Below are 13,028 nucleotides of genomic sequence, written 5' to 3'. Positions count from 1 at the left end.
ACCCCGTTCATGCACACATGCTCTCTCTCAAACTTAAAAATAAATAAATAAAAATAAAAAATTACTTCCACTTTATATGTTTGCTCTCTTGTAAAGCTAGTTGATCATTGCTTTTCTTTTTCAGAATGTTGCTGGCTTCTAAAAGCATTAGTTTCTTAATCTATAAAATGGGAATAAGTTCTACCTCACAGTATTTGCTCTCATTCATGTAATGCATTTACTTTGCTTGCTGTTGATTAAATACTCAAGTTATTGTTTGCTATTGTTATGGTATGCAAAAGAAAATAAAAAGCTCTTTAAAGTACTTTTTAATAGACCATGTGTTTTAACTTTCATATTTGGTTCTGACCACTTTTCTTCAAAGGGCCTAACCATATGCCTATTCAGGGACCGGGACCCAATCAACTCAATATGACAAACAGTTCCATGAACATGCCTTCAAGTAGCCACGGATCCATGGGAGGTTACAACCATTCTGTGCCATCATCACAGAGCGTGCCAGTACAGAATCAGATGACGATGAGTCAAGGGCAGCCAATAGGAAGCTATGGCCCCAGACCAAATATGAATATGCAACCAAACCAAGGTAAATAAGCTTGATATCGTTCTCCACTAGAATGCTATGTTAGCCTTTGAAAGTAAAACAGTTATTTCAAGTTGGTAGCTGATTCTTGAAAATACAGTTCAAAGTAAGTAATGGTCATTCCTATAAAAAAGGAACATTGAACTTGACACTAGTTTAATTGTTTTTGCATTTAGAAGTTAAATTGCTTAATTTAGCTTTTAAGCTTATTTCATGTCTTTTGGACAGTTCATTTGAGATTGTTGTATTTTTATTAAAAAAAATTTTTTTAATAGATGAATAGCCAAACATTTGTTTAGAGCTAGAAGGTTGAGAAAATATAATTTTATCTTAGCAAGTATAAGCTGTTAAACTTTTACTTGATGGTTTTGTTTTTTTTTTTTTTACTTATTAAGGATGTGTTAATTTATATGAATTTCCCTTGATTTTTATGAATGTTTTCTGATGTTGTGTTTCAGCATTAAGAGGTAATTTTAACGTAATTTGTTATTAGAGTTTTCAGTAGAGATGCTGCTGTATTCTTCTATTCTTAGAATGGGGTGAAGTCTATTAAAGTTTGTTACCAATCTCAGAGAATGAAATTATCATGTTTCTTTTTTAAATATTCTTGTGAATAATAACTAAAAACCAGTAAGTGGCGCTCTCTTCTGCTAATTGCCTGCTAAAACATTTGGCATATTGCCAGCCTAAAGCTATTTCAGTTGCAAAATGTGAGGTTAAGTGTAAGATAGAATTCATATTTGCAAAAAATTTTTCTAGATTTTGATTTTGAAAAACAAAGCACAAAAGTGCACCCAGATAAAGGGAGTTAAGGTTAATTTGTTGATAATTACTTATGATGAAATAATATATATTCTAACACTTAAATAGTAATACAGAAGCTTTTATATTTTTGATGAGATACACTGAAAACAAAGAGAGCCAATATAATAAATTATCAGTGTAGCTTCACAAAAGTGGCACTTGCTCCATTTCTCCCGTCCCCCTCAAGTTGTTTAGTGCCCATGATGGAATTTCTTTTTTTTTTTTTTTTATAAAATTAGGTCAATTAAAGGTTTAGAATAACAGCAAGATCCAGTCAGTGGCAGGTCAGAGGGGAGTTCGGAGGTTTCTCCATACAGTTTGGTTACCAGGAGAGAGAGAGCAAGAAATTTGGTAATGATTCTCACAGCATCTACAGTAATGATGGCACACTATTTAGAAACTGTAATTAAGAAAATGATAGGGTGTTTACAAGAATGGACGTTGCTATAAGATTTGGAGAACAAAAAAATAATGCATATAGCAATGTGCATGTAGAAAATAGTAACTGATTTTTGGAGAAAGGAATTGAGGTTTTTGTAAGAATTTTTTGTTCTAAACGTAGGGACCAACTGTTCTTTTTATTTGTTATTTATTTAAAAAATTTTTGTAATGTGTTTTTATTTTTGAGAGAGAGACAGCGTGTGAGTAGGGGAGGGGTAGAGAGAGAGGGAGACACAGAATCTGAAGCAGGCTCCAGACTGAGTTCTCAGCACAGAGCCTGACATGGGGCTCGAACCCATGAACCGTGAGATCATGACCTGAGCTGAAGTTGGATGCTGAGCCATTCAGGCGCCCCTTTTATTTATTTTTTTGAGACAGAGAAGGCACAAGTGAGCAAGGGGCAGAGAGAGAGAGAGAGAGAAAGAGAAAGAAAGAAAGAAAGAAACGGGGCTTGCCCGGAGCTCATGTTTTACTCGAAGCAGGCTGGAGGTCACCCCAACTCATGAACTGTGAGATCATGACCTGAGCCAAAGTCAAATGCTTAACGACTGAGCCTCCCAGGCATCTGGGACCAACTATTTTTAAAAATGTCACGTTTTGTATTTGTATTACTAATGTATAGTTTTTCTTTCTACTATAGTAGTTCTATTGCTTTTTGCTTTGTTTGCATAATTTATGAATTTCTTACTAGTCATTTTCTGTATAGTCTGTTTTCTGTGTAGGGATCTGACTTAAAGAAATAAAAGTTATTTTTCAGAAAACAATACGATGGAAATCTGTGAGGAACTTTTCAGTATTTTAAAAGTCTCTTCAGGACAAATAAACTTATCAGTTAAATTTTGATATTTCATATACAAAGAATGCCAAAGAAAATTATAGCTGCCAAAAAAAGAGAGAAAGTTATATGAGCTTGCAGGAATATCTACTTTCTTAATTATGAGTTCCTTGTACGACATTTTAATTCTATGATATCTATTGGATGAAAAAAAATTTTATATGAGTTTTATTTAAAGTTTTAATATTCATTGCACATAAAACATTTTCTTAGCTTTAAAAGTAGGCTTCATGTTTTACATTAAAAGTTTTGTTTTGAGGGGCGCCTGGGTGGCTCAGTCGGTTAAGCAGCCGACTTCGGCTCAGGTCACCATCTCGCGGTCTGTGAGTTCGAGCCCCACGTCGGGCTCTGTGCTGATGGCTCAGAGCCTGGAGCCTGCTTCCGATTCTGTGTCTCCCTCTCTCTCTGACCTTCCCCTGTTCGTGCTCTGCCTCTCTCTGTCTCAAAAATAAATAAACGTTAAAAAAAAAATTAAAAAAAAAAAAAAAGAAAAGTTTTGTTTTGATAAATAGGTGGAAGAAATCAGAGGAGACCACTTTTTAAATAGTTCTTTGAGAAATGCTTAGAAAACATCAAAATCCTATAAAAGGAAACAATTTAACTTTCAGAACTCTTTAACATTTGTTGAGATATTATTAGCTGTTCTTTGAGTTAAAATCAAAATATCGAAATCTTTTGGCTATCCCTGTATTTCTACATACATATTTCTGTATCAAGAGATCTTAGAAAAACTGTTAAATCTACTTACCATTTTTTAAATAATGGGGTTAATTAGTCAAGGAAAAGAAACATTTGTGGGATTTCTTACATTAAACTTCTGTCAAGTGACAAAAAAATGGAAAAAGACTAATGTGGAGAATTTTTATTTTAAAACAGAATAATTAAAAGGCAATTACTATTACATTAATTATTATTTAAGTGACATATTTGGGAGCTTTAACTGATAATGTGGTAGTAGTTTTCTAAACAGAACGTTACAGATCAAAGTCTAGATGCATTTATTCTGATAGCTTTGAAGTGACTTTTGTTTTTCCCTTTTTCTTCCCTTCCTTCTTTCTCTCTCAGCTTTGAAAATGAAATTAAGGGGGGGCGGGAAGTAACTTGTCTAAAAATGTTGTCATTGTAATTTAGGAGTCTGATGGAAATTAATACAAAGAACAGATAGACATTTATAATTTATCGTTGTGATTGTTTAAAAAAGCAGAGAAGTATTCTGTTAATTTATACTATTAGCTCTAGTATAATAAGGCACATTGTGTACTAGTGTTACAATAAAAGTACTATCTCTAGGAATGAAATTGTAGAATCTTTTGAGCTTCATTAGTTCTTTAAAAGCTGTTTTTAGCTTTTAAATGTTTTACTGAAAAATTAAATCAAATCAGCACAAAGACTGTTATAACTAAAACTTGCAGACCAACGACACAAAATATGTCTTTTCAAAAAGCTACACAAAAAGTTGACCCCATTAAATTTACTAATCGTATATTACTGTGTTCATGGTTAGTAAAAGAAAATTCAGCAGTTAATGTTTTTTTTTTACTTAAAAAAAATGCATGTGTAATAATGGCATTGATATTGGTGATTTGTAGTTGATTTGCAGTTTTATACATATCTGTGAATTGAGAAGACTGAAATACTTTTTAATTTAGCAACTAAGTTTATTACTATAGCACAGTATTTTTCTCCGTGTTCTCTTAGAGGGTCTACTACTTCCAGATAAAATGAAAAGTTTAGGAACTTTTTAAGTTGTTTCTTATACTGGTGGCAAAATGTTGTAGTCAATCCAGCATAAACTTTCCTGTGTTATTTTCACTATTATCCAGATAAAAGTTCAGGGATTATTACTTTGAACTTTAAGAATAAGACTTGTATTCAAAGTAAATCACCATCCTCTTACATAATTAGATCTGCTTACTCCTATATACAGCATAAACTTCACTGGAATTCAAATACTTGAATTCACTAGAATTAAAAAAAAAAAAAATGGAGGAAGTGTATCTGTTTTGTTCTAGTTCCTAGAACAATGCCTCAAAGTAGGCATGCAAGATCTGTTTCTTCAGTGAATAGGAAGTAAACCCAAATGTTACATGATGACCTGGAAATACGGAGTTAGTACTTTAAAGATATCTCTTTAATAAAACAAGTGGTATGTTCATTAGAGTATTAAAAGTCAAGTTAGAATAGCAAGGCTTTCTGAAAGTGACCAACAGTTACATTTGGTAGAATCTGCAGCTTTTATTCCCAGGCATTAATATTTGTAGTTTTTCTCATTTAACATCATTTTAGTAATTACACATTCAAATATAAAGAGTTTTCACAGATTACTTTTTGCTAAAACATGTATTTCACAAGTTCTGTGTGGATAATTCTTTAGACTTGGATCCAAATCTTGGCCCAGTAGATTATTGTATGTGGGACCTTTGACGAAATTACTTAATAAGGAAGGTGAAGTGAAATGATGCATATACAAATTCTGATTCAGAATTGTTTGCATAATTTGTATGAAATTAGTTGGTCAGAATAAAAAGCTTTTTAAAAAAATACTTATTTTGAGAGAGAGAGGGAGAGTGTGAGTGGGGGAGGGGCAGAGAGAGAGGGAGAGAGAAAGAATCACAAGCAGGCTCCGTGCTGTCAAAGGCAGCACCTGACACGGGCTCGAAATCACGAACTGTGAGATCATGAAATCAAGAGTTGGATGCTTAACTGACTGAGCCACCCAGGTGCCCCTAAAAAGTATTTTTTTAATAACAACAACAAAAAAATTGAGATAAGTTTATTAGTTGTCTCTTTTAGGCACATCAATTTATTTCTGGTTTTAGTTTTGTTTGAATAATATTAAGAAAGTCCTGATTCACTTAGGTAATAAGTTACAAATGATAATGGTCTAATCTGGACGCTTGATGTTAGAGTACTGGGAAATTTTTATCTCAGTACTTTTATTATGTAAATATGAAGGACAAAGAATATGTATTATCATAGCTGGGAGTGTTATATTTATCTTATTATATTGTGGATTATTGTCTGATAAGAGCTATACCAAGCAGATGTGCTTGAGATGAGCCTAGCACTTAATTGTATATGTGATCATAGTAGTATATTTCTTTGCACCTCTTTATTATCAGTATTTGTAGATCTACCTCATTTTAAAAATAGCATTCATGATATGGATCTAACAATTTATTTAATTAAACCATATCCCTCCCCTTTTTTAAAATATGGATGGTTTTATTGGTTGATTTTTTTTTTTTAATTAATGTATTTATTTGAGAGAAAGTGCAAGTTGGGAAGGGGCAGAGAGAGGGAAAGAGAGAATCCCAAGCAGGCTCCATGCTGTCAGTGCAGAGCCCTGCGACGTGCGGCTCAATCTCATAAACCATGAGATCATGACTTGAACCAAAACCAGAAATTAGATGCTTAATTGACTGAGCCACCTAGTCGCCCCACCGTATACCCTTTTGATAATGCTTCTAGTCTTTTACTATTATAACTACTTCTGGAACAAACATTTTTGTATATAGATCTTTGTGTACTTAAACAAGAATTTAGTAGAATGAAGTTTAGAAATAAAATTGCTAGGTAAGATACATAAATACTTAAAATGAGAGGCACAAATATTCAGCCCATAGCATTTGCTATTTGCATTTTTTCTGTGAATTGCCTATTGTGTTCTATATTCTGTGATTTGTCTATTTATTACTAATTTGAAGGAGTTCTTTATAGATTAAGGCTAGTCACCCTTTATTTAGTATATATAAACATTTTGGAAGTTTTAGAACACTAGGAATTTAACTTTTTTAAATGACTTGTTCTAGTAATAGGATTCTGAAATGGTAATGTTACTTTTGTGGAAATATGTAGTTATTTATTAATTATGTCAGGCCTTTTGTTCAGCATTTGTTAAATTCTGGTCCAGATAGACTTAGGTAATAATTATTGCTAAAATGCTTTGGAGGACTCTGCCTGCTTGCTAGTGTGTTAAAACGTCTCAGAAGTCCTACAGTAAAGAAACGGATTTGATTTTGGTTAACACAAGTGTTTCACAAGTATAACACAAGTGGTAACACGAATATTTTTTTGGGGGGGGGGTGCATATCACTGATCAAAAATAGGAACTAATATTCAGCGAGTGCCAGGTATGTATGTATCCAATTTAATCCTCACAATATCCTTGAGGTAGTAGTACTATGATTGTCTTCAGTCCCTGCATGAGAAAACACGTCCTGTAGAAATCTAGGCAGGCCTCGTTTGTGCAGTTCTGGTATGCATGAATTTGAGTTACCACAGTTTGGTTAAATGACACCTTTTACCCAACAGCATGGTTCAGATTTCAGTTATGGTAGATGAGCTGTGAGCCCTTGTATGAAGTACAAACTTAGCTTCTGTCTCTTCAGTTTACGAATCACTGCATAAATAATAGATGACTGTCATAATCAGTGACTATTCATGTCACTTTTAGATGCTGCCAGTGATTGATCGCTGTGTATTTATCAGTTTATGCACATAAAGCAGAGTATATAGCTGTATTGCTTCCTTGGTTCCGAGTTATAAACCTTCATGATATTTTATGAAAGATAGAAGTGTAGTAGGGAAATGAGAAGTAATACTGCTGGAAATGAAATCCAAATCCTTTGTAAATAAAGTTAGAGAAGAAATTGCTGACTGGGAATGTTGACACTACTGCCATTTGAGAGACTCTAGATGTGCACTGCAAGTACTTTAGTGAAGGTGAACTCATTGATAACGTGAGAGTACTGGTTGTGATGAAAAGAACGAAGCTGTCCCAAAGAAAGTAAGACTGACAAAATACTTCCTGTTGAAATTCTTGGAGACATTTCATAACATTGAAAGTAGAAAGGATAAAATGTTGGAAGCTGACCCGGACTTAGAAAGGAAGATGACAGTTGGCCAAGTTGTAAAAAAGATGCTAGCTCTGAGAAGTTAGCTGACTGCAAAGTTATGGGGAACGGTTCCTAAGACTGGCCTCACTTGTGACACTGACTGCAAGTTCTGGGGTTCCCTTAAGCACTCTCGGGTTCAGAAATTTACTGGAAAGATGCACAATACTCACTGAAAACTGTTACACTGAAGAATTATGATTTATTATTATTAACATCAACCAAGGGAAAAAGTGCATAGGGAAAAGTCCAGAAGAGGTACCAAACATGGAGGGTCTCTTTCCATGGGAGTCAGGATGCATTGCTCTCCTGGTCCCAATGTGTAACAATATGCACAGAGTATTGCCAGCCAGGGGAGTTCACCTAAGCCTCAGTGTTCAGAGGTTATATTGGGGCTCCATTATGTAGATTTGATTACCCAAGTTATTAATCTTAGTCTACAGTATGTAGTTCTTCTGAGTATGACCCAAAGTCCCTACCCAGGCTCAGGAGCTGTACGAATCCCCAAAATTTAACAAATATAATAAATCTTCAATATGAAAAAAACACTACAACTTTTTTCCTTCCAAATGTAACACAGAAAATTTACAAATGAAGACATTATTTCAAATGTTGTATCCCATGGAAATGGCATGTTTGACTTCTAGTTGATTTGAATATGTGAGAATTGTGTGTACACTCATCTCTCTTCACTGTTAAAATTGGTAAATCTATGTAATATTGCTTAATATTGCAGGCTTCTGTTCCGTTTCAGGTGTATGCAGCAATTATATCATAGTTCAGATTATATTAGATATTTGTTTATAATTTGATCACTATTGCTGTCTTGGATGAGTTTTTCAAGGTTGTAATTTTTTCCTCAATGATGACATTTTTCTGGTTATGAAAATAACTAATATTTAATATGAAATATCTGGAAAATACAGAAAAGAGTAAAGTCTAAAAATCACCTACAGTCTTACTCTACAAGTTTTAAGTTACTTTACAGACAAGGTACAGTCCACCTAGGTATAGTAGGTAGAGTGTACTTAGGCTCTTTGTAGCAGACGTTTGTTTGAGTACTTGTAATTACATAATTATTTGTAGTATCTGTTTAATTATTTTTTCCTAGACTCTTAAGTTCTATGAAGTCAGGAGCGTGTCTTGTTCACTACTTTGTCCTATTTGTTGACCGATAGATAAGCTAGGTTTCCTCATGTCATAACAAATTAGAAAGCTAGCATTCTTCTCTGTGCTATTGTCATCCATCAACTGTCATTCCAGAAATGAACCAAATAAAGAAGTGTCAGTTACTGTCAGATAAAACAGATGACCATCAGTTTACTGAAACCTTTTGGGTTTAGGGGACAAAATCCAGATGAGTTTCTTCAATAGATTATAAACTCAGTTTCATTACATTTTTTATTTAAAGATTTTTTTTTTTTTATGTTTATTTACTTTTGAGAGAGAGAGCATGTGTGAGCAGGAGAGGAGCAAAGAGGGAGGGGGAGAGGGAGAATCCCAAGTGGTCTCCTCGCAGTCAGCACAGAGCCGGACACGGGGCTCAATCCCATGAACCAGGAGATCATGACCTAAGCTGAAATTAAGAGTCAAATGCTTAACCCAGGCGCCCCAATGATGCATTTTTTTAAAACTTTATTTTGAATTAATTACAGGTTTATAGGAAGTTACAAAGGTAATACAGAGAGAGCCTATGTGTCTTACCCCAAGCCATCTCTAATCCCTCGCAACCACTGTTACGCTTTCATTTTTATACTTTTGTCATTTTCAGAATGTTATATAAATGGAATCACACAGTATGAGACCTTTAGAGATTCACTTTTTTCACTCAACCTAATTAATATTTTTCCAAGTTGTTGCATGTATCAGTTGTTCATATGTTGGTATTGCTGAGTTAGACTTCCATGGTATGGATATACTGGTTTGTTTAACCCTTGAGGGATATTTTAGTAGTTTCCAATTTTTGGCTTTTTACGTAAAGGTGCGATGTACAATTGTGTACAATTTCGTGTTTTTATTTGCATGAAAGTTTTCCCTTTTTTGGGATAGATACCAGCAGTGCAATTGCTGGGTCACATAGGTATACGTTTAGTTTTTTTAAGAAACTGCCAAACAGATCACTAAAGTAGCTGTACCATTTTAACGTTGCCCCCCAGCAACGTATAAGAGGTCTGCTTCTTCTTTTTTCTTTCTTTCATTTTTATTTTTTATTTTTGAGAGAGAGGGAGCATATGTGTATGCACAAGTGAGGAAGGGGCAGAAGGAGAGGGAAGGAGAGAATCCCAAGAAGGCTCCACACCCAGCACAGAGCCTAGCACTGGGCTCAATCCCAGGACCCTAGGATCATGACTTGAACTGAAACCAAGAGTCGGATGCTTAACTAACTGAGCCACCTAAGTGCCCTGAGAGATCTGCTTTCTCCGAATTCTTGTCAACATTTGGTATTGTCAACATATTTTTTTTTAAATCTTAGCTGTTCTAAAAATGTGAAGTGATATCTCATTGTGGTCTTAATTTGCATTTCCCTAACGGCTGCTGATACTGAACATCTTTTTTGTGTGCTTATTTGCCATCTGTATGTCCTCTTCAGTGAAGTCTCTTCATGTCTTTTGCCTATGTTCTAGTTGGATTGTTTGGTTTTTTACTGCTGAATTTTGAGAAGTCTTTATATATTCTCCTAGGATTAATTTTTAAATTTTCTCCCAATATTTTTTTACATAAAATTCAAACATGCAGGACACTTGAAGGATTGTATCTGTATAGTTGCCACCTGCATTCTACAGTTAGTATTTTACTAAATTTGTTTATTGTCTGTCTGTCCATCTACTAATCCATCAATTGTGTCTTATTTTTCAAAATGCATTTCATAGTAATCTGCAGATATCAATATACTTTACTCGTGAACACTTTAGTCTGCATATCATTAGGACTTAACATTGTAAAATTTTATTTATTTTTAAAATAGTCTTTTTAAGGTAACATGTATATGCAGTGAAATGCATAGATCTTAATTGTATCATTTGATGAGTTTTGATGTATTTATAACACGAATTCCTTATGTTTTTTTTTATAGCTAACACCTTAAGTACTCTATGAGATGCAATCTTACTCCAATTTAAACATTTAAAAAAAAATTTTTTTTAATGTTTATTTTTGAGACAGAGAGAGACAGAGCATGAACGGGGGAGGGTCAGAGAGAGAGGGAGACACAGAATCTGAAGCAGGCTCCAGGCTCTGAGCTGTCAGCACAGAGCCCGACACGGGGCTCGAACTCACGGACCATGAGATCATGACCTGAGCCGAAGTTGGACGCCCAACCAACTGAACCACCCAGGCACCCCCCAATTTAAACATTTTATATGAACCATAATCCAGCTTCTTTTATGGTCGAAGTGGATGATTGGTTATTCTTTCTCTTAGAACTCTATCTCATCATGTGGTCCTAAGACTACATGGATTGGAATCACCTGGGGTAGTTGTTAAAAAAAAAGATTTGTGTGCCCTATCCCATACCTGCTAAACCAGAATCTCTAGGAATAAATTTTAGAGATTAAATTTTAACAGATATTCTAAGTCATGCTTATTTATTCCCTCAGAATTTTTCTGGGCAGAGTAATCTCATATGTGCCAAATGGTTTGTAATTTTCCAGCTTTCATGCTAAGTGACACAAAACTATATGTTCTAATGTAGCACATCTCCATGGCTTTCTACTTGGGCTTGTTAGAGTTCCTTTCAGTCGATTATGATAGATGTTTAGCACTGACTTTGTTTTTGAATTATTTATAGTAAAGTCAAAACTATGTATGAGGTCCAACTCTTAAGAAATTGCCCAATGTTTTATTTTTCTGGATTTATTAAGCAACAATACATCCCTTTTCTAACTTTCAATCACCAGAAAGCTAAATGCATACTCTCATTCCCAGACTAGTTTGTAGAGATGCCTATGATTTACAATTATGCTCTTGAGAATCCAGGGTTTCTTGACTAAACACTGTTGACATTTTGAGCTGCATAATTTGTGTGGAGGCCTATCCTATGCCTTGTTGCGATATTTAGCAGTAGATCTGTCCTGTCTCCACTAGGTGGCAGGAGCACCACCACTCATAGCAGTTGTGACCACGTAAAATGTCTCCTGGGGGACAAAATCACGCATGGTCGAAAATCACAGCTTTAAGAAATGGTTAATATGAGGATCTGCATATAAGGATGGTCTGTGTTACTAAGGAAACAGCAACAAGAGTTATTGATACTAGTATGTTTTAATACTTTCATGAAAATTCCTAAAAATTTCATGTTACGGAAAAGTTTATATCTCTTAGTGAACTTTTTTTACTAGCTGATATCTATCATGCTTCTGTTTTTTTTCATTGGCTGCTAGGAAACTCAGCTAAGTTTGTATTAGTTACAGTGACTTTACTAAGTTTGGAGGATTTTATTAGTTACTTGGCTGTTCTTTTGTTTTTGATATTATATCTAAATGCCTTATGAACTATTGAAAACTTGATGAGGACAGATGTACATTGTAGGTATGTAAAAAATTCCGTTCATTTTAAATGGCTATTTAATAGATAGTCGGTTAGCTAATTGAGTTTGCTAGAATACTGGAATTTTTTTCTTGAAAATAAACTGTTAGTAATACCTTCAAATGAGAGCTACAAATGGTTTAGTTTGAGATTGAAAAGTTAAGAACAGTAGTAAAATGTGGTGAAATATGAATAGGAAAATATGCTTGGAGGGCATTACTTAAGCAATTTCATAGTCTAATTCTTATTATAGCATATAGATAGAGGTGGGGTAAAGAAACTTCTTGCATTTTAGGATTTTTATATTACAGTATATTAGTACATATGATACACTATTAGTGTATTATTAGTATAGTAACATCTATAAAATATAGTGTGTGTGTATATATAGATATAGTATATTATGGATAATGTTCCCTACTAGAACTGTTATCCTGGGATATATTACATGGGAGAAGTATGATTTGACTTTGGAGAGGAGATATACATAGTGGCTTTAAAGTTGTCATCATTTACTAGCTGTGCAACTCTAGGTAAGATTCTAAATGCTTGTAAACCTTAAATTAAATTTTCTTACCTGTAAAGTGAAGTTGATGATAGTATTACCTGTTTCATAGAGTTTGGGAAAATAAATAGTATACATAAAGCTCTTAGCTTAGTACCTGGCCTGCACTAAGTTCTCATTAACTGTTAGCTGACATTTAACCTTTATTTAAAATCGTTCATAGATTAATTATATGATTTATAGAGTTTTAGTGTATTGGTTTCCATTTGAAGATGTGAATATATGTGTGTGTATACAGAATTTTTAAAAAAATTACATAATCTTAAATTTTTCACAGATTAATTAAAACCTAATGTTATTTTTATAGTTGACTCTAAAAAAATTTTTGACCAGTAACTTAAGATAAAACTAAGTATTAACCATCTCATTGGAACAAAGAAT

The 13,028-nt window shown here is 33.9% G+C and overlaps 1 protein-coding gene across 7 annotated transcripts in view; it reads left to right on the top strand.

Moving 5' to 3' along the window:
* SS18 (SS18 subunit of BAF chromatin remodeling complex) overlaps positions 1-13,028 on the top strand; it is an 89,246-nt gene that overhangs the window by 44,888 nt on the left and 31,330 nt on the right. For all 7 annotated transcript variants that reach the window (XM_042961386.1, XM_042961385.1, XM_042961382.1 and 4 more), the window contains one exon: positions 365-586. In XM_042961386.1, coding sequence (XP_042817320.1) covers positions 365-586 — 222 coding nt within the window. The remainder of the gene's footprint in view (positions 1-364; positions 587-13,028) is intronic.

Source organism: Panthera tigris, chromosome D3, assembly GCF_018350195.1.
Source record: "Panthera tigris isolate Pti1 chromosome D3, P.tigris_Pti1_mat1.1, whole genome shotgun sequence".
Classification (NCBI taxonomy): Eukaryota; Metazoa; Chordata; class Mammalia; order Carnivora; family Felidae; genus Panthera; species Panthera tigris.
Note: the sequence above shows the minus strand (reverse complement) of the source record. Positions and strands in the feature narration are given on the sequence as shown.